At 40.1% G+C, this 18949-nt stretch overlaps 1 protein-coding gene across 1 annotated transcript; it reads left to right on the top strand.

The window, feature by feature from the left end:
• Positions 1-1691: 1691 nt before the first annotated feature.
• On the top strand, positions 1692-16219 carry odad3 (outer dynein arm docking complex subunit 3). The gene is made up of 14 exons (XM_036569565.1): positions 1692-1776; positions 2004-2119; positions 3608-3682; positions 5573-5714; positions 8618-8664; positions 9278-9379; positions 9690-9815; positions 10480-10602; positions 11720-11866; positions 11977-12137; positions 12461-12617; positions 12769-12915; positions 13738-13822; positions 15853-16219. The coding sequence occupies exons 1-14, from the start codon at positions 1692-1694 to the stop codon at positions 15981-15983; spliced, it is 1644 nt and encodes a 547-aa protein (XP_036425458.1). The 3' UTR covers positions 15984-16219.
• The last annotated feature ends 2730 nt before the right edge of the window (positions 16220-18949 follow it).

The following is an 18949-nucleotide window of genomic DNA, read 5'->3' as shown; positions in this document are numbered from 1 at the left end:
TCTTATTCACCAACTTCTTGTGTGAATTTTTCCATTCCCCCTCAAATGGTGCCACATACTTTCTGGTACCTCAGGCCAGACACCATTTAAGGTGGAACCTGAAAATTTGAACAAGAAGCTGGTAAATAGGAAGCCGACTTCAGCCTCGTCAGAAAATGCTACCAGTATTAAAACTACAGTTCTAATGTGTTGACAGTTGATCACCCTCTCAAAAAAACACTACATTCAGATATGAAGTGGGTGCTGCACAGACATTTGCTGCCTCTGGGACCAGCGAGACCCCAATCTGCCCTTTTGATGGCCTGGATCCATCATCTTCTGTGGTGTTTGGCAAAGGGATATGATCCCCTCTGCATATTAAACATTCTCCAGCCATCTTCTCTGCGGTTGGTGCTGTTTACAGCACAACAACTCCTTGTCATTGTTGCTTTCTGCCCCCTAGCTGAGCACCTTCTCTGTGATGACGTTGCACAGAAACCTGTCCACAAAACTCTCCTTGGTTTCTCTCCACCTTATTTAAGTCTGTGTTCAGACTGCAGGTAAATCGGATTTGTTTCTCTAAGCAGATCTTTTGAGGTGACTGTCCCAGCACTTCTGTCACTCTGGATTTGACATCATTGTTGTTTGTCGCATTGCGAGTGACGCACAAAACATTTTGGAATTTGATTTGAGCGTCCAGAGCAGCCAGACTGAGACGCATCTGTAATAATCTGATTGAAGTACCTCTTCAAACCACCTCCAAATGTGGTTTGGATAAAATTTGCCGAAATTGGATTTCATGTGGTTTTTAGGTGTCCTGACTATCAAAAAACAATCTGGATACAATCTGCATATGACAGAAATCATATGTAGGCAGGCAGTCTGAACAAAGCCTAAGACAGTTACTGCAGTTAGAATCTGTGGCCAAGTATAATACACAGCTCTCCATTACATCAAGGTAAGGACCCCTAAAGTTAACACATATGGCCTTCTGTCATTTCATAAATAAATTCCCCAGAAAGTGAGCTTCTTTAATAAGGTTGGCACCCCACTGACTGTTTGCCACTGCTGGTCCACCCTCTGACCACCCAGATCACTGTCCTGCATACAAGGTCTAACTCATTTTTAATCTACTCAAGCAGATTATAAATGCACATAGACCTTTATTTTGTAAAATAAAATAAGACAAATATTACAAACTTGTAAGAGAAAAAAAATAATGTCTAGGCCTGATATATATATATATATATATATATTATATATATATATATATATATATATATATATATATATATATATATTTATGTTGCTAGGTTGGTTCCAGTTATATTACTGACTTTATTTATTATATTAATGTTAAAATAATTTATTAAACTAATGTACAAAGGATAATGAAAGAACCATTTAACGTTGCATAAAATTCAGCACTTCCAAGAACATCTTAAAACAGTTTTCTTTTTGAAATAATTCATTTTATTATTGTTAACAATTATTTGTTGAAATAAATATGTCGTTGATGTTTTGATTTAATGATTTAAGTGAAAACTGTGTTTAATTTCCGGAGCTGTTCGCTGATTGGCTGGTTTTGGGAGGTGGGGCGGGGCCTCCGCGGATCCACAGTGGAAAAGCCAGTTACCAAGACAACAAGTAAACGAACTCAGCAGTGAAGCCGGACCGCAGCGTGAAGATCACAAAGATCATAATATTGAATAATGTCGGGCACTTTCGGCCCAGGCAGCATCAAACCTCCGATTCACGATCAAATCGCCGAATTACAGAGAAAAATCCAGCAGCTCGGTGAGAGTTTGTCTCTGTCATTATTATAAAGCCGTACAGACTGATTGAATTTCACTGATTAAGAGAGCAGAAGTGCAGATGATGGACTGAAATAGCTCAGTGTGTGTTTTATAGCTAATATCAGTCAGTTGTTAACTTTAGCGCAGCTTTGTGTCTCTTAGTTCTCTGTTTTGTTGTGGAGCAACGTTACAGTGCCACTGAGCGGCTGTTCTGTTCTTGGCCACCAGAGGGCGAAAAAAGCGCGTATTATGAGAGCTCCCAAAGCACCCTCAAGGAGAACAGAGAGCGCATCCTGCAGCTCAGAGAGGAGAACAGGAGGCTGAGGACGAGACTGGCACACGCAGTCAGTGTAACACACACACACACAGTACACACCACATATATACACACACACACACACACACACACACACACAGTACACACCACATATATATATACACGCACTCCATAAATGACGATTTTGTATAAATTTAGATTATCACTGTCTATATTAATGTCTTGGGTTTAAACAGATCAGAACAGTATGCTTGTAAATAACTAGTATCTGAATACTTTTTGTTGTTTTTAATATATTTTTTTTTTCAGTAAAATGGTCCATATCCACTCTCACCCTACACAGCGGGGGTCTTCACTTCTGGTCTTGGAGGGTCGGGGTTCTGCACAGTCTGCTGATTTACCTGCTCAAACACTCCATTAAAGCTGATAATGGACAGGTGGGTTGGGTCAGGAGTGTCTGACCAGTGAAATCACCTGACTGTGCTGGACTTCAGGCCTCAGGTCCAGAGTTAAAGACCTCCTGCTGTACACTGAACACCAGGCCTGCCCACCTTTCTGTCTTGGGGGGGTCCAGAGTGTAATATTAGTGGTGGGCAGAGAGCCGAAATGACAAAACAGTGTAAAATATAAAGAAGCAGTTACTTCAAATACACAACTGAAGAAGTTATACAGTACCATGAAAAAAGGTCAGAGAGCTCTTCATTATTTAATTTACAGTTAAAACTGCTATTAAGTACAAACTATTCGGGAAGTCTTTCCCTTTATTCCAGCTTCCATTCTTTTCAGGAGACTCATTTTTAGTTTCTCAGAGAATCTGCAGACACACCTCCAAAGTTCAGTCTTAGAAGCTGGTTGATGATTTTCTGAAGTAATCAAACACATTCAGTGATGTTAAGGTCTGGACTCTGGGGTGGTCAATCCATTGTTCAGCTTCTTTGTTTGACATCTCCTTTTCTCAGTGAGGTTCATCTTGACAGCAACACATCCTTTCAGACCCATAGCGCTGAGTCGTCTTCTCACAGTGGAAGGATGGACAGAAACACCTGTGGATATTTTCAGATCTGAAGCAGCTTGATTCTCTCCTCTCTCTCACAGATGAAAACTTTATGTGCTTTTTATCTGATGGGGCAGTTTTAGTGTCTACCAGGTCTTTCAGGTGGTTTTTAGGAGTCAAATTTTCTCTGTAGTTTTGAATTATTTTTTGAACTTTGGGAAACAGCAGTTTTTTCACATATTTTTTCTTTGTGCAAGTAGATTGTCTTCTATCTAATTTCCTCACAAATATCTCCTGAAAAATGAATAACTTGTACTTAATGGCTATTTTGATTGTAAATGAATGAAATGTAGGGTGATTTTTGCTCAGTGCTGTATAGACTATAAAGACATATTTGTTCTCTTATGGGGTGGGGTTGAGGTGAAGGGGTTTGTGTCCTGACAGTTCACAGTTTGGGCAGCGCTGTTTTAAACATTCACTCACACTAAATGAATCACACTGAATATGAAATATGAGGTTACCTCTCTGCTTCATCTGCTTTATGTACTCATGTGTCTCTAGAGAGATGAGCAGATAATCAGCGAGGTGTTTCAGACCCGCTCGGACAAAGCTGCGTTCCGGAACATGTCTGTGAAGGTCAGGAATCTCTGACACACCTTTACAGAAGGAATTCAGTCTCGGTTCCTCTCAGTGTTCCTGAAGAGCTGCTTTGGGTCACTGACTGAGAAATAAACTGAATAAGAAAGCCGGCAGCACTAATTGTGTCATTATATTCATACATATTTTGATTGTGATAGAATATATTAATTCACATATTGCAGTCTTTATATATTAATATGTTAATATTCTTGCTTATTGCTATTGATTTTTTCACTTATCTTACAAAACTTCTCCATAACGGGAGATGTAAACAGAGTGATTCAGAGTGGTTTGGTGTGAAATGGTTCATATTTCTTTACAGTGGTGGTGATAGGAACCAGGGGTCACCATCACTACAACACAAATATAGACATTTTATGTACTATCCAAAACCACCAGTGAACCTACACCCCACTGGGCTGTGGAGCAGTGGAACTGTGTTCTCTGGAGTGATGGAGCTCCATCCAATACCTTTGGGATGAGTTGGAGTGATCCAGAACTAGAACTGGGCAATATGACAATATATCGTTATCGTGGTAAATTAAGTCACAATACAATACAGTTTGCTTTTCTAAACATATTGTGTATATCGTCAGTACTTTTAGACACTGACCAACAGCATCTTTCATTACATTAGAGTAAGCTTAGTCTGTTTAACTGGATTTAGAGCCAAATACTGAATAAAAATGACTGTGTTCACGGTTTTTGACAGTGTTTTTTAAATGTAGCACTGCTGGCCTTTTTTCTCTGTTCCAACTGATCAGTCTGAAAAATGAAATATCATGACATATGGTGTATCGTAAAATTTAACGCAAAAAAAAAGAAAATCGCAAAAAAATGTATCGCAATATTATATTTTTGCAATATCGCCCAGCTCTATCCACAACTGATCATCCAACATCAGGGGACTGGATTCACAAAAGTGTCTTAAGAAACAAAATCTTATTAACTGTGTTTTTCTTAATTTCATTCTTAAGAAAAAAGTTACGAAAGATTGTTATTCTTCAGAGAACTTTTTAAGGACTCTATTTTTTCTTAACTATTTCTTAAGAATAATTTAATAATGAGTGGTATTCTTGAAAACATTCTGTTCTTAAATGTGTTCTTAATCTTACGACAGACTCTGACTCATCTCAGGCTGTGAGAGTCGACGAGTTGATCATCTAAACTGATCAAACTCAGTGCTGCTTCTGCTGCTCCTCATCCTCGTCTCTCTCTTTCCGCCGTCACTCGCACATTTATTGTATTTTCTAAGGAGGATCTTTTCCTATTGGCTGTTTCTTCCTCCGTCACCTCTCGATCTTGTTTGGCTAATTTTCTTAAATGTTTAGTTTGTTGTCTTTCCTCCATTTTGCTCATCTGAGTGAATTAAACCAAATAACGGAAACAACAGCGAATACAAATTCAGAATGTGTCTCGATGCTGTTTATGGTAAGCTGTAAAATGCAACCGAGCCGACATAAGAAAACAACAAAGGTTTTCTTAAGAGAATATTTGAGAACTTTTTTCGAGAATTGCATATAAGAGCTTAAGCTCATATGAACTTCTTAGTGTTTGTCTTGAGAACCTTTGCAAGTTTTTTCTTAAGAAAGGTTCCGTGAGTTCCAGCCCCAGTACCTAACCTCACTAATGTTCCTGTGGTTGAATGCAATCAAATCCTCACAGCTATGTTCCAACATCTAGTGTAAAGCCTCCCCAGAAGAGCAGAGGCTGTTACTGCAGCACAAACTCACTAGTAACACCTTCATGTAAGAGTCTACAGACTTTGGGGCATGCATGCTCAGTCTAAGACCAAACTCATTTAGTCTAGGCTTAGACTACATTTGAGCCTGAAAAACCGGCCCACAGTGTATGTTCTGCTCTGTAATTCATGCTGATTGTGTTCAGGAAGCGGTGAAGGTTCTGGATCAGCAGGTGTGTGATAAGGTGAAGAAGCTGAACGCTATGAAACACACCACACAGATGAAGCGGCGGCAGCTGGAGGAGCTGCGAGCTCAGTACGACAGTCTGAGAGCGGAGAGGAGAAGCCCACAGGCAAGAAGATCACCACGGTAACACACAGGTTTCATACAAAAGGTCATATATTCAAAATACATTACACTATTATGTTATAGATTTCTCAGGAGTAGAGATGGGTCTTCCAGTACCACAGAGTAAAAGTCCTCCCAGGATTGTGTTCCAGTTTCCTGGCTTCTCTCATTGGCTCAAACCTACAGCTGAGCAGTGCAGGCAGTTGGATTAATTATTATTATTATTATTATTATTATTATTATTGTTATTTACTTTTCAGACCTCAACTACCCACTTCTCATCACTGTCAGGACTAAACCTCGTTGCTCCATTTTCTTTTCCACTTTTCATTTTGGCATAATTTAAAATTACACACTTAAAAAAATATGGTTCTTCAAGGGTTCTTTAGTAAAGAAAATGCTTCTATATAGAACCATGAACACTAACAGAACCTGATTAAATGGTTTTCTACGTGGTGTAATGGTTCTTTCGGTTGGCGGAGAATGTGCTGTATTTGTTTCTACAGGAAACCTTTTTTAAAATGGTTCTATATGGTAATATAAAGGGTTCTTCTTTTGTTACAAGTTGATATCGTAACAATAGAAGAACACTATTTGGTGCTATGTAGAACCATCTACAGCACATTCTCTCAATCTTAATCCTTTAATGTTCTGCTCAACTATTTGGTAGAGCACATTTTGAGTCACTATATATGACACAAAGTGCCATCTCGACTGTTTGGTAGACGTGAATATTTTCGATCAATCAATCAATCAAACTTTATTTAACCTCGGAGAACATTGAGGGTGACCCTCATTTACAATGTTGCTGAGTTCATACAGGAAAAGCGATTGATCATGTGTAGAACATGTCAAATAATAAAAGTAAATTTAATTAAAAAAATGACTCATATCAGGTAAGTATAAAAAAATTAAACAATAATAAAAATACAAATACAGTAGAACAAAAAAATACAGTAGAAAATATTATTAAAAACAATAATTAAAACGTAGCTAAAATGTAAAAGTTAATAAAATCAAATCAAAATAAAATAAAAGGAGAATAAAAATAATAATAAAATAATCATGATTCAAATAAGAATAAGAATATGAATAATAATAAGTAAATAAACATAAGGCAATAATAGTAAAAAATCAGGTAAAACAGTTGCAGAGTGGAGGTGGTTAGAGAGTAAAAGTTTAAAATGAAACTAAAAATTGTGGGGTCAAAAAATCGAAAAGAAAATAACACCAGTTGTTTTTATTTTTGCCCCAAACAAATATTCCGTTGCTTTTTTCTCAGTGAGGACATTAATTAACTTTTATGATGCAAAGAACCAGTTAAGCATAGAAAGGGTTCTTTGAGTGTTCATGGTTCTGCATAGAACCATTTCATTACTAAAGAACCATGGACAAACCACCTTTTTTAAGAGTATACCCTTTACAATGTGTAAAAATTATGAATCATGATGAATGCGTCAACAGAAATGACCCAAAAATAACTTGGAATGAAAGAATTCCACATTTACTTGCATTAAAAAAAATTTCCAGAGTGATGCTCTACTCTGGAATGATGGGGCACCATCCAGTACTTTTGGGTTGAGGTGGAGTAGCAACAAATAACAACACGCTGAGCTGCCAGTGCAGAATTTGTTCTCTCATTGCGTTATGTGTATGTGGGGGGTGGCCATTGGTTACGGTAACTTTCTGGCATGCCAAATCCAAGGGTTAGCCACATTTTGGGCAATTACTGTATTATGCACTCCTTCCTTAGCTACTCTCAGTGGCCACTTTATCAAAAACACCTCCCTCATAGCTCCACTGTGTAGGTGTACAGTTACAGACTGTAGTCCATCTGTTACTGCACAGTTTATCAGCTGGGTGTTTTTGGGTGGACTGTCCACTCTCAACCCAACACGCTGATGTGCCAAATAATATCTGGACATTGGTGGTCCTATGGTGGTCTCTTCGCCATGTTCATCTCTGACATTAACATCTCAGTGTCTAATCATAAGTGTACAGTGAGATATATGTCTGTTTAGTCCTAAGTTAAGATCTGACAGGTCAAGATAAGGTTTTTCACAGATTCGTATTACAGAAGCAAATCTGATCTTAGGAATTTTATCTTATAGCATAGACCCTTCTCCAGTCGCGGGGCAACCAGCGAGTATTTTTCTGGAAGGGCCAGTGACCATGTCCTCATTTATAATGTCTCTGGTGTTAATCAGCGTGCGAGTCACGCTAGTCTAATAAGCAGACACAAGTTCAGCACTTTCTCCTTATTATTCGCCACCATCACTCTAATATTTTATCATCAACATTATCTCACTGAGAAGGAACGGTGGGAAAATGTGTCTGCTGCACCTGGGATTCACTCTCACACCACCACTTAGCAGTGTAAACGAAAGTTACATCATTATGCTAGTTACAGTGAACTCGTTATGCGGCTTGTCGCTAAGACGATAACTAACTTTCTTTTTTTTCGACAAAATGGCTACTGATTAAAAAACAGTAGTTAGGACACTGTTGGGGTTTATCCTAAAGTTAGGACAGTATTTAGGAGGTTTAGTCTAGTTAGGATGTTTGTGTGATACTGTTTTCTTATCTGGAGTTAATGATAAGATTATAAAGGTAGGAACTGTTATTCTATAAGAGCTACTGTCCTAAATTCAGTCCATACTGAAGTCGCCATGGAGACTAAACACATCAGCTTTCAGAGTTAAGATGTTATTGTCCGCTTATAACCAGATCAACCAGGATGCATGTTGCAGTGTGAACGGGGGCTGTTGTTTCCTAAATCCTCAGAACTCAGTGCAGATGAACATGGTCTGTGTAAAACCACACTCACATACATCCACACGCAAACATACAGATACAAATTAACAGTTGCTTTATGTTCAGTGCTGGAGACTGATGTGTTTTACTCTTCCACAGACTGAAGGGGATGAGGCTGAGGTTCATCCCCAAAAGGTCTCAACACCTCCTCTACACCTCCACTACACCCTCATTACACCCCCACTACATCTCTACTACACCCTCACTACACCTTCACTACACCCTCATTACACCCCCACTACATCTCTACTACACCCTCACTACACCTTCACTACATGTCCACTATACCTCCACTACACCCCAACTACAACTCTACTACACCTTCACTTCACTGTCACTACACCTCCACTACACCTCCATTACACCCTCACTACACCCCCACTACATCTCCACTATACCCTCACTACACATCCACTATACCTCCATTGCACCTTTACTACACCTCCACTACACTTTTACTACACCTCTACTACACCCCAATACACCTCAACTACACCTCCACTACACCTTTACCTTTACTACACCCCTATACACCTCTACTAAATCTCCACTACACCTTTATTACATATCTACTACACCTCCCCACACCCTCACTACACCTCCATTACACCCTCACTGCGACACCTTTACTACATCTCTACTATACCTACTTATCATAATTAATGCTCTTATATTACTGTTAGCTGCAATAAACTCAATTTTAGTGTCTTCTCTAAATCAGCTGTGTTGTGACGCGTTTGTGCAGCAGAACCTGCGTATGTTGGAGAACCGTTTGGAGAAAGTACAGCTGAAGTCCCAGGCGGCCGAGCACATCATGAGGAGCTACCTGAAAATGAAGGAGCAACTGCAGGTAACACACACTATAACACACTTTTGTAACACGCCTCTGTATGAGTGCACTGAGGCAGTGTTTGTTAAATGATCAGTGCAGGTAGCTGGTTTAGATGGTTTAACTGGTCTTTGATGCTCCAGATGTTTGACATGCAGGACATGCAGTTGGACCTGGAGAAAGCATAACGTATGATGGTAGACCAGCTCAAAGTCTGTTTGTCTGTTTTTGTCAACAAGCCCAACAATTGTCACAAACAGTTTTTTTTTCTTTCCTGATGTTGTTTAAAAACAAACCTGTGTGTGTGTGTGTGTGTGTGTGTGCGCATTAGGAGGAGAGTCTGACGTTTCAGCCTCAGTTGGACCAGATGGAGGCTGAAATCCTACGGAAGAAACAGGAGCTCCGAGAGCTGCAGGCAATGAACAACGATGCACACCTGGCCAAGGAGACGGCCAAGGTACACACACACACACACAACTCTGTTATTAACAATTTTGTAGGAAAACCAGAGAAAACAGGCCTAACCTACAATGTCACAGCACAAAATATGCACGGTATGTTTAAATCGTAAGTTTCTTCTGTATAGATTATGCGTGTGTGCATGTATGTGATCAGCATGTGCGTGTGTGTGTGTGCTGCCTGTGTGACTCTGATTGTCAATGTGATAAGCGCAGTGTGAGCACAGGAAGCTCTGTAAACTCAGCCAACGATTTGTCTAATCATCTAATCACGCTAAAATAAAACTGATAGATAAAGATCTCCGTGCTGAAGAAGAGAAGCTCACAAGACTCCATTTACACTCACAGTCAGCTCTGTAACATTTACAATTTATTCACTAACAGTTTATTTCAGCTGTTTTCATCAGCTGCTGAATGTAATCAGTAGAACTGACTGTGTGCTGTTTAAAGAGCTTTTAGATGAAGTTTATCAGCTGTTTGTAAATAAAGAGCTGAAAGGCCTGTTGGGTTTGTATGTACAGATGTGTTTGGGTTTGGGCTTTAGAGTAATGAGTAGTGAGATTATATTTACAGGCTGTAATCTGTAAAGTAATCCCATTACATTTAAAAGAAGTAACTGGAAACACGTCATGGATTACTACTGAGCGTGTGTGTGTGTTTCAGGCAGAGCTGCAGTGTCAGGAGGAGCAGGTGTATCGGGAGCGCAGAGACAGAGAGCTGATTCTGAACCAATATAAGAAACAAATGGAAGAGCGCAGAGCACAGGCTGAGAGAGGAGAGCGCAGAGTGAGTCACATGACCTCAATATCACGACTGATCTTTAACACCATCGCACAATCAAATCATTCACTACAGGCACAGTTCACACAGTGCATTCAAAAGCGAAAAGATGATTTATTGTTGTTTGCTTACTGATATGGCCTGTCTGTTCACCACAGCTCACTACAGGCTTACAATCAGGCATGGACATTATTGTGCAGAAAATGTCACTGAGATATTTAACACTAGTGCATTGTTTCCCATCACACATTACAGAACTGCTGAACATAGAGTCTCACTGCTAACACAGTTATAATGTGTCTAACCCTACAGTCAGCTGCTCTAACCCCACAGTCAGCCGCTCTAATCCCACAGTCGGCCACTCTAACCCCACAGTCAGCTGTTCTAACCCTACAGTCAGCCGCTCTAATCCCACAGTCGGCCACTCTAACCCCACAGTCAGCCACTCTAACCCTACAGTCAACCATTCTAACCCCACAGTCAGCTGTTCTAACCCCACAGTCAGCCATTCTAACCCCACAGTCAGCTGTTCTAAACCCACAGTCAGCTGTTCTAATCCCACAGTCAGCTGTTCTAACCCCACAGTCAGCCGTTCTAACCCCACAGTCAGCCGCTCTAATCCCACAGTCGGCTGTTTTAATCCCACAGTCAGCTGTTCTAACCCCACAGTCAGCCGTTCTAACCCCACAGTCAGCCGCTCTAATCCCACAGTCGGCCACTCTGACCCCACAGTCAGCCGTTCTAACCCCACAGTCAGCCGCTCTAACCCCACAGTCAGCCACTCTAACCCCACAGTCAGCCACTCTAACCCCACAGTCAGATGTTCTAACCCCACAGTCAGATGTTCTAACCCCACAGTCAGCTGTTCTAACCCCACAGTCAGCCATTCTAACCCCACAGTCAGCCGTTCTAACCCCACAGTCAGCCATTCTAACCCCACAGTCAGCTGTTCTAACCCCACAGTCAGCTGTTCTAACCCCACAGTCAGACAGTCAGCCATTCTAACCCCACAGTCAGCTGTTCTAACCCCACAGTCAGCCGCTCGAACCCCACAGTCAGCCACTCTAACCCCACAGTTAGATGTTAGCCATTCTGTTCTCCAACTCCCTGCTTTCCCCCTTAGGCCCAGCGGGTGGCACTGCACCCAGATGAGCTGAGCAGTGAGGCCCAGCACAGTGCTACAGGAGTGGGAGAGGAGGAAAGAGTCATCTCCAGTTTTGAGGAGGCCTTCCAGCATATCCGAGAGGTTACTGGGGTGACCAACACACAGGTCAGATTCAAACACACAGCGGCTTTGTAGTGGACTGAAATACTTGGAGCATTTTCTAGAAATAACACCTGTGTGTGGGGGTGTGTATGTGTGTGTGTGTGTGTGCGTAGGAAATGGTGGACAGGTTTGTCTCTCAGCAGGACACTCAGAAGCACCTTGAGAAGATGAAGGTGGAGAACGAGGTGAAGCTGCAGCAGCTGAAAGAGGAGAGAGACACACTGCTCGCACGCTTTCAGGAGATGAAGTTCTCAGGAGAGACCAAACAGTCCAGGTAACACACACACTGAACAGTAGATTTGTGGCTGGTGACGGTTAATCAAGTCACCAAAGTAACAGCCACCAATTAAGGTGGCTCTAAAGGTACTGAAGACGTACCCTTGAGAGTACCACCCCAGTCACTTTTTTCTGAAAGTATAGGCAGGTATATGTAAATGTATTGGTTTATTGTGATAGCACAAAAACAGTGAATTCAGAACAGGCTCTTTTATATCATGAAAGGGAGAAAATGTAGTTTTCCATTATATGGGCCCTTTAATACAATTAAATTAATTAATTTATGTTTGCACTCTGTGTGTGTGTGTGTTTGTGTTACAGTGCCAGGCGGGTGTTGGAGGAGGCTGAGCGGCACCTGCAGGAGGAGCAGCAGAGACGAGATGCAGCTAAAGAGAAGCTGGACTCGCTCACACACACACTCACCACCGTCAGCGCCGCAGTAGAACATCTAACAGACAAACTACACCACATCTCACTGGTACATACACTCATCACCTCTAAGAACCCCCCCCAACAACTGTGATTCATCCTGATTGCCTCCTTTTTTGTTCTTAGACCTCAGAATGCTAAATGAAGGACAGTAAATGAGATTAAACACTGCATGTTTTGCATATGTATGTAAACCCCAGGGCGAGGCGGAGGTGAATGTACGGTTGGACTCTGCTGAGTGTGTCGTGGAGCAGCTGCATCAGGCTGAGCAGAAACTGCAGCGCCTTCAGGAGGAGCTACAGGGTAAAGATCTGAATACCCTGCTGAAGGAGATGGAGGAGGAGGAGGTAAGTGACTGCATGAAGGATTTTGTTTGATCTCACATTGATTTCACACACTGATGTTAATAATAATAATAATAATAATAATAATTTATTCATAAGCTCCTTCCAACATACAAAGAAATTAACATAAAACAAAGCACAGCTACATATCAAGTGAAAAAATGAAAGTGTATCAGTGACAGACGTAAAAGAAATATAATATAAACTTATAGTGCACTGTGAGACTGAAATACAGTTATAATTATTCTGGAATTATTTTGGTCTTTGAGTTAAGGAGGTCTGTATAAACATGTCATGTCCAAATATCTTATTGTTTTCAACATATTTTGATTTATATGTTAAAAAATCTGTTGCTTTCTACACAAAGGTCAAATGTTCAGTGAGTATAAAATTTGGCTGAGATCTCCTTTTAAGATCCCACATAAAACATAAACATTATAAAAACTCCCATCATTTGTGTTCTACTGGCTCCATTATGACACACAGTGCTTGGACCCCGATGATTGCCGCATGTGATGTAATCTGTAGACGGTCATTCAGCTCTCACAGCAGTTCATGGTTGTCTTGGTTGCAAACAATAAAAGTTTACATATGTTAACATTTTTTACCCACCTTTTCCGTAAATGCAAAAATCGCGTTGCTCATGAAACGATAGAAGTTCTATCTTAGTTCTGATTGGTTGATAAAAATGAAATTCTGTATCTGTGTGATGGCTGAATGATGAGTGAGAGCTGCTGCTGTTCTGTGTTGGTTGTGGGGGGCTGGCATGCAGAGGGGAATCTCTTCCACAATGCTCTGCTGACAGTTATAAATGTGTGTGTGTAGTTCCTGGCCAGTATTGAGGGGAAACTTCCGCACTACAACACCCGCATCACTCTGCCTGAAACCCACAGAGCTGACCTTTACGAAGGTGAGACGCTCACACATGCACTCATTTACTCACTGCCCACTTCATTAGGTACCCGCCTTCTATTTACGTGGATTCATTGTTATCCAGCAAATAAACAATTGTTTGACCAATTCTATTATTACATTAAAATAATGTTTTTTCCTTCTGCTATAAAGTTAGAATTTTGGAGATACAATGTTTTCTTCCAACAACAGCGATATATATATATAATGTAAATAATTGTAAATAAAAACAGAATGCAATGATTTGCACATCTCATAAACCCATATTTTATTCACAATAGGACATAGAACACATATCAGATGTTGAAAGTGAGGCATTTTACCATTTCATGAAAAACAGCAACTCATTTGGAACTTGATGGCAGCAACACATCTCAAAAAAGTTGGAATAGGGTCATGTCTACCATTGTGTAGCATCCCCTCTTTTTGTAACAACAGTCTGTAAACATCTGGGAAGTGAGGACACCAATTGCTTTTTGCCAGATTTTTCATTTCATAATGCGCCAAATGTTTTCTATTGGTGAAAGGTCTTTGTTCTTCTTCTGAAAAGCCATGCTGTTGTGATGGATGCAGTATGTGGTTAAGCATTGTCTTGCTGAAATATGCAAGGCCTTCCCTGAAAGAGACGTTGTCTGGAAGGGCTTTGAACTGTGCACTGATAATAAGCTGGATGGTTCCTCTCTTCTTGAGTCTGCAGGACACAGTGTCCGTGGTTTCCAAAAAAAAATTCTAAGTTTCATTCATTTGACCACAGAACGGTTTTCCTGTTTGCCTCAGTCTCTTTTTAATGAGCTTTGGCCCAGAGAAGATGGCGGCATTTCTGGATCGGATTGACATGTGGCTTCTTTTTTGCATGATACAGCGTTAACTTGCATTTGTGGATTGTACGCCAAACTGTGTTCACAGACAATGATTTCTGGAAGTGTTCCTGAGCCCATGCAGTGATTTCCAGTACAGAATCATGCCTGTTTTTAATGCAGTGCCACCTGAGGGCCTGAAGATCACGTGCGTCCAATATTCACTGTCAGCCTTGTCCTTTGCGTACAGGGATTTCTCCAGATTCTCTGAATCTTTTCATGATATTATGTACTGCAGATGGTGGGAGTTTGGTAAACTTCTGCCTATCTTTGCTTCTGAGAGACTCTCTTAAATGTTCTTTTTATACCCAGTCTTGTAGGTTAGTTGCAAATTGCTCTTCCAGCTGTTTTTTTATTAGTACTACTTACTTGTCCAGCCTTTTGTTGCCCCTGACCCAACTCATTGCATTCTGTTTTTATTTACATTTATTTACATTATATTTACATTTTATATATATTTATATATATCAGTTTCCATTTGAATTAACCTTTGTGAGACTTTGAATACTTTGGATTTTGCCTTTATACACAACAGGCCAAACATGTAATTTTTGTCAATATCACCTGTATGACCTGACAATTATTTTTTCACCTTGACATACTTTATCAACATATTGGACCCAAAAAACACAGAAAACACAGAAATTTCTTAATATGACAGAAATGACAAAGATATTGTCATTTATCTGATATTGTCAGATAAATGCAACACAAGCCCCATTGTATTTTGCATACTGTTACACACAGAAATATGATTATTATATAAATTTATAGTATATTATCTTTTTGCTTGGTCTTTTGACATCAAATAAAAACAAGTATAGCATTTCAAGCCATCACAACGAAAGCTGACCGTTGCTTAACATGATTTTTTTTTATTCTGTTTTTATACGTCTTGAACCATCAAATGTATCAAATGTTGTTGAGATGTACACATTAGGGCACTATAGGCAATTGGTTCCTCTAGACAGAGTACTAAAAATGAATCACAGCTTAAAATATACCTGCTCTGTGGGGGTCCTGACCATTGATGAACAAAACAAAGAGGAGCTATCGAATTATACAGGTACACTGATGGACTACAGTCTGGTGAGTGGAGCGAATAAAGTGCCCATTTCTTTATACACAGCTGACCATGTCATGTCCCCCCTCCCCCTCCTTCTCTGTACAGAAGAGGAAGACAGCGGTGAGGATGAAGGTGATGTCATTACTCGAGCGTCACTTAAACGCCAATCACAGCTCATCATTGACTCTAAAACTAAGAGGAAGACTCGCATCAAGAAGAAGAACACCAAACTGTGACCTCATCATTTGTCCATCTCAGTCTGCAGGGAATATTTAGATCATTAAAAGTGTTAACACAGCACAACAAGTAGCATCCATCTGTAGAATAATAAGACAAGGCTGTGTATAGCTGATAAATGCTATAGATGATTATTTGTCCTGTAGCCATAGCAACAGGTACATTCTGACCTTGGAGTAGTACAGCGAGTATATCAATTGATTGGAAATAGTTTTAATAAAGGATTTCAGCTCTATAGTTGTTTGTGTTTCTTTATGCAGTAGTCCTGATTGTTCTCTGAAGTAAAGGTTTATTTCAACAGTCAGCAGATGGATTGTCAGACTTTTGGCCTTTTGGTCCAGACCAGTCCATCACAATTAGCCAAACACTGACCATAATTTTACACTCACTGTTTCTTTATCTACCAATAATTTAGCTAACATTATTTAAGTACAATGTTATTTCCTATCTAGCTAACTAGCTAAGTGCTCAAAGATGACCAAATTAACTGGTCCATTTTCCTAATGTGAAAATGCACTGTGTAAGATTTTGGCGGATATATCAGCAGAAATTAAATATAGCAGGGGTATTGAATTAAAAGTCAATAAGGTCCAGTTAGAGAAAATTTCCTCAAGCAAAGGTCCAGAACATCATAATGTCTAATTTGCATCATGATTCAGTGCCATATACTGTAAACTGAAGTAGCCTGGTAGGTATATCAACATTTTATACAGTCAACAACTGAATGTCAAATACAATTAAGTACAAATACAATAAAGTACAATTCAGTAACATTTCAACAACATTTATTGTCAGTTTTCTCTTTTTAGAACACGCCATGTGAAATAACCTCCTTCTGACTCACTTTCTTCTCCGACTGCTGTTTCTCCCTTCATCCCTCCCCTGTGTGTGCACCAGTCACTCGAGTCTCAGTGCTCATTGTAATACACAGATCAAATTAGCTGAGTAGCATCACATGTGATATTTACATTTACATTTGCATGGGATTGGTCTCTAAGTTTCCCGGGCCGCTAAAGCCATACCGTAAAGGCTAGAAAAGTTACGTCAATTAAAATAGGACCACCCTGTCGAAATTAAATAATTCTCCCTTTTTGTTTATTGGTTATAGGTCCAGGTCCGAATAGGACAGCGTCTGGGTCCAGACACGGACCACGGTCTGCCTGATAGTGACCTCTGGAATATAGTGACAAAATCATGTGTTCATTAGTGTATGATCACCTGTAACTCTGAATTGTTGTGTTTTCGATATCTTAGAATGAGCCTTTCATATCTACATATTGAGCGGCTCCTCTTCCAGCAGAGGCCACCATGTTCCGCCGCCATGTTCCTACAGTAGCCCAGAACGGACAAACACTGGCTATAGAGGGCGCCTTTCACATTTTTACGCTGAAGTGGCAGATTGAATTTGGTTGCACTTTGATGGAAGACGAAAAAAGAAGAATCAGTGGTTGCTGTCAGTTCTGGCTGACCATTTTGTGTTGTGAAAAGCTTAAGAACCCAAATTTTGATACATGGAGGATAAGACTTATTATTTAGCACAAGATAAAGTGATAGAGGGTGAATCCTAACCGTCAAAGAAGCAAAAACGTGAAGAAGCAAAACTATATCGGGACAGACGACGGCAGAAAACCTGACGGCCACTGTAGGTTCTACTACATGCTTAGAAAAGGAGGGGTGAGGGAGGGGGGTTCAGCTGGGTGCAATCTGCAAACTCACCACTAGGTGCTACTAAATCTTACACACTGAACCTTAAACCAGTGTAGCTGCTGGCTAATGAAATTTCTTGGTTTGCTAATGCTAATCAGTAACGCTAGCCACTGAAAACAAGATGCTGTGCTCTACGTCACCAGAATGACCAAATAATACAGATTTCTTTTCATTTTGCTGTCGTGCTCAAATGATTAACACTTCTTTGGGAGCTGGATACTTAGCATCCTTAATGCTATTTAGCTATGATGTAAATATCTGCTTGCTTGGACAGCAAATAAGCAGTTTTAAACCATTTTCAAGCTCAGAGTACAAGTTTTCTGCTGTACTGGATCTCTTCTTGCTGCTGGTTGACATTTGTGTTTTGGAAATGAAGGAAAAGACCTGAAACTGTATCAGACACATCTGGAGCAGCAATCAATTTGACACACTGTTTGCTGTTTCTTACTTCTGTTAAATGTTATAATGAGAATAAAATGTAGGCTTATACTTTCATGCTTTTATAGTTTTCATGATGTGCATCCATCATCCACACAAGCTAGCAAGTTAGCTCACTCAATATGACTAGCAAGTCATATTGCTGTAAACACTGTAAACTACATCCAGTCAAACATATTTCCATTTCAAACATGGTCCACAGTTCTGTATGAACCAGGTATTTTGATTATGAAAAAGCTGTGGATTTAAAGAGAGAGGGAGCTGCTGTTGGCCCTCCTTACCCTCAGAGAGGGTTTAATGTTTGCTGTTTGAGATGAAGCCCAGTTTACTCTGGTCTGACTCACTGAACACAGTCTGGTGGCTGCAGGGCCAGATTAAGATCATGTGGTGCCTCTGGGCAGTACAGTAATGGTGCCCCGTCCCCACAAACACTTTGATAATAACAATGTATGCAACACATGAGACCAAAATATTGAGCCAACAACTTTATATACTAATAAACAACAAAATATTCAGTGCGTAATAAGTAGCCTTGTCTTCAGCTGAAAGACGCATAATTTAACCCAACAAAACAAGATAACTAAACAAATGACCAAACTGTGCAGCATAAACAGAATAAGGGTCTCAATAAAAGCATAGCCTGTTCTAGAAAGTGATCTGTGATATTTCAGGGACTCAAATAAATGAGCTTCCTCTACATCTGCTGGAGGCTTGTCCTGTTCATTCTTCATAAAATATCAAAACTGAACTGATATTATCATCACCTTTCCTCCTAAATAAGAGTCAGAAGATGCTTTCCAGCTTTTCTGTCTGTTTTTTG

Source organism: Colossoma macropomum, unplaced genomic scaffold (genome assembly GCF_904425465.1).
Source record: "Colossoma macropomum unplaced genomic scaffold, Colossoma_macropomum, whole genome shotgun sequence".
NCBI lineage: Eukaryota > Metazoa > Chordata > Actinopteri > Characiformes > Serrasalmidae > Colossoma > Colossoma macropomum.
The sequence above is the reverse complement of the archived record's forward strand: the minus strand, read 5'-3'. Positions and strand labels throughout refer to the sequence as shown.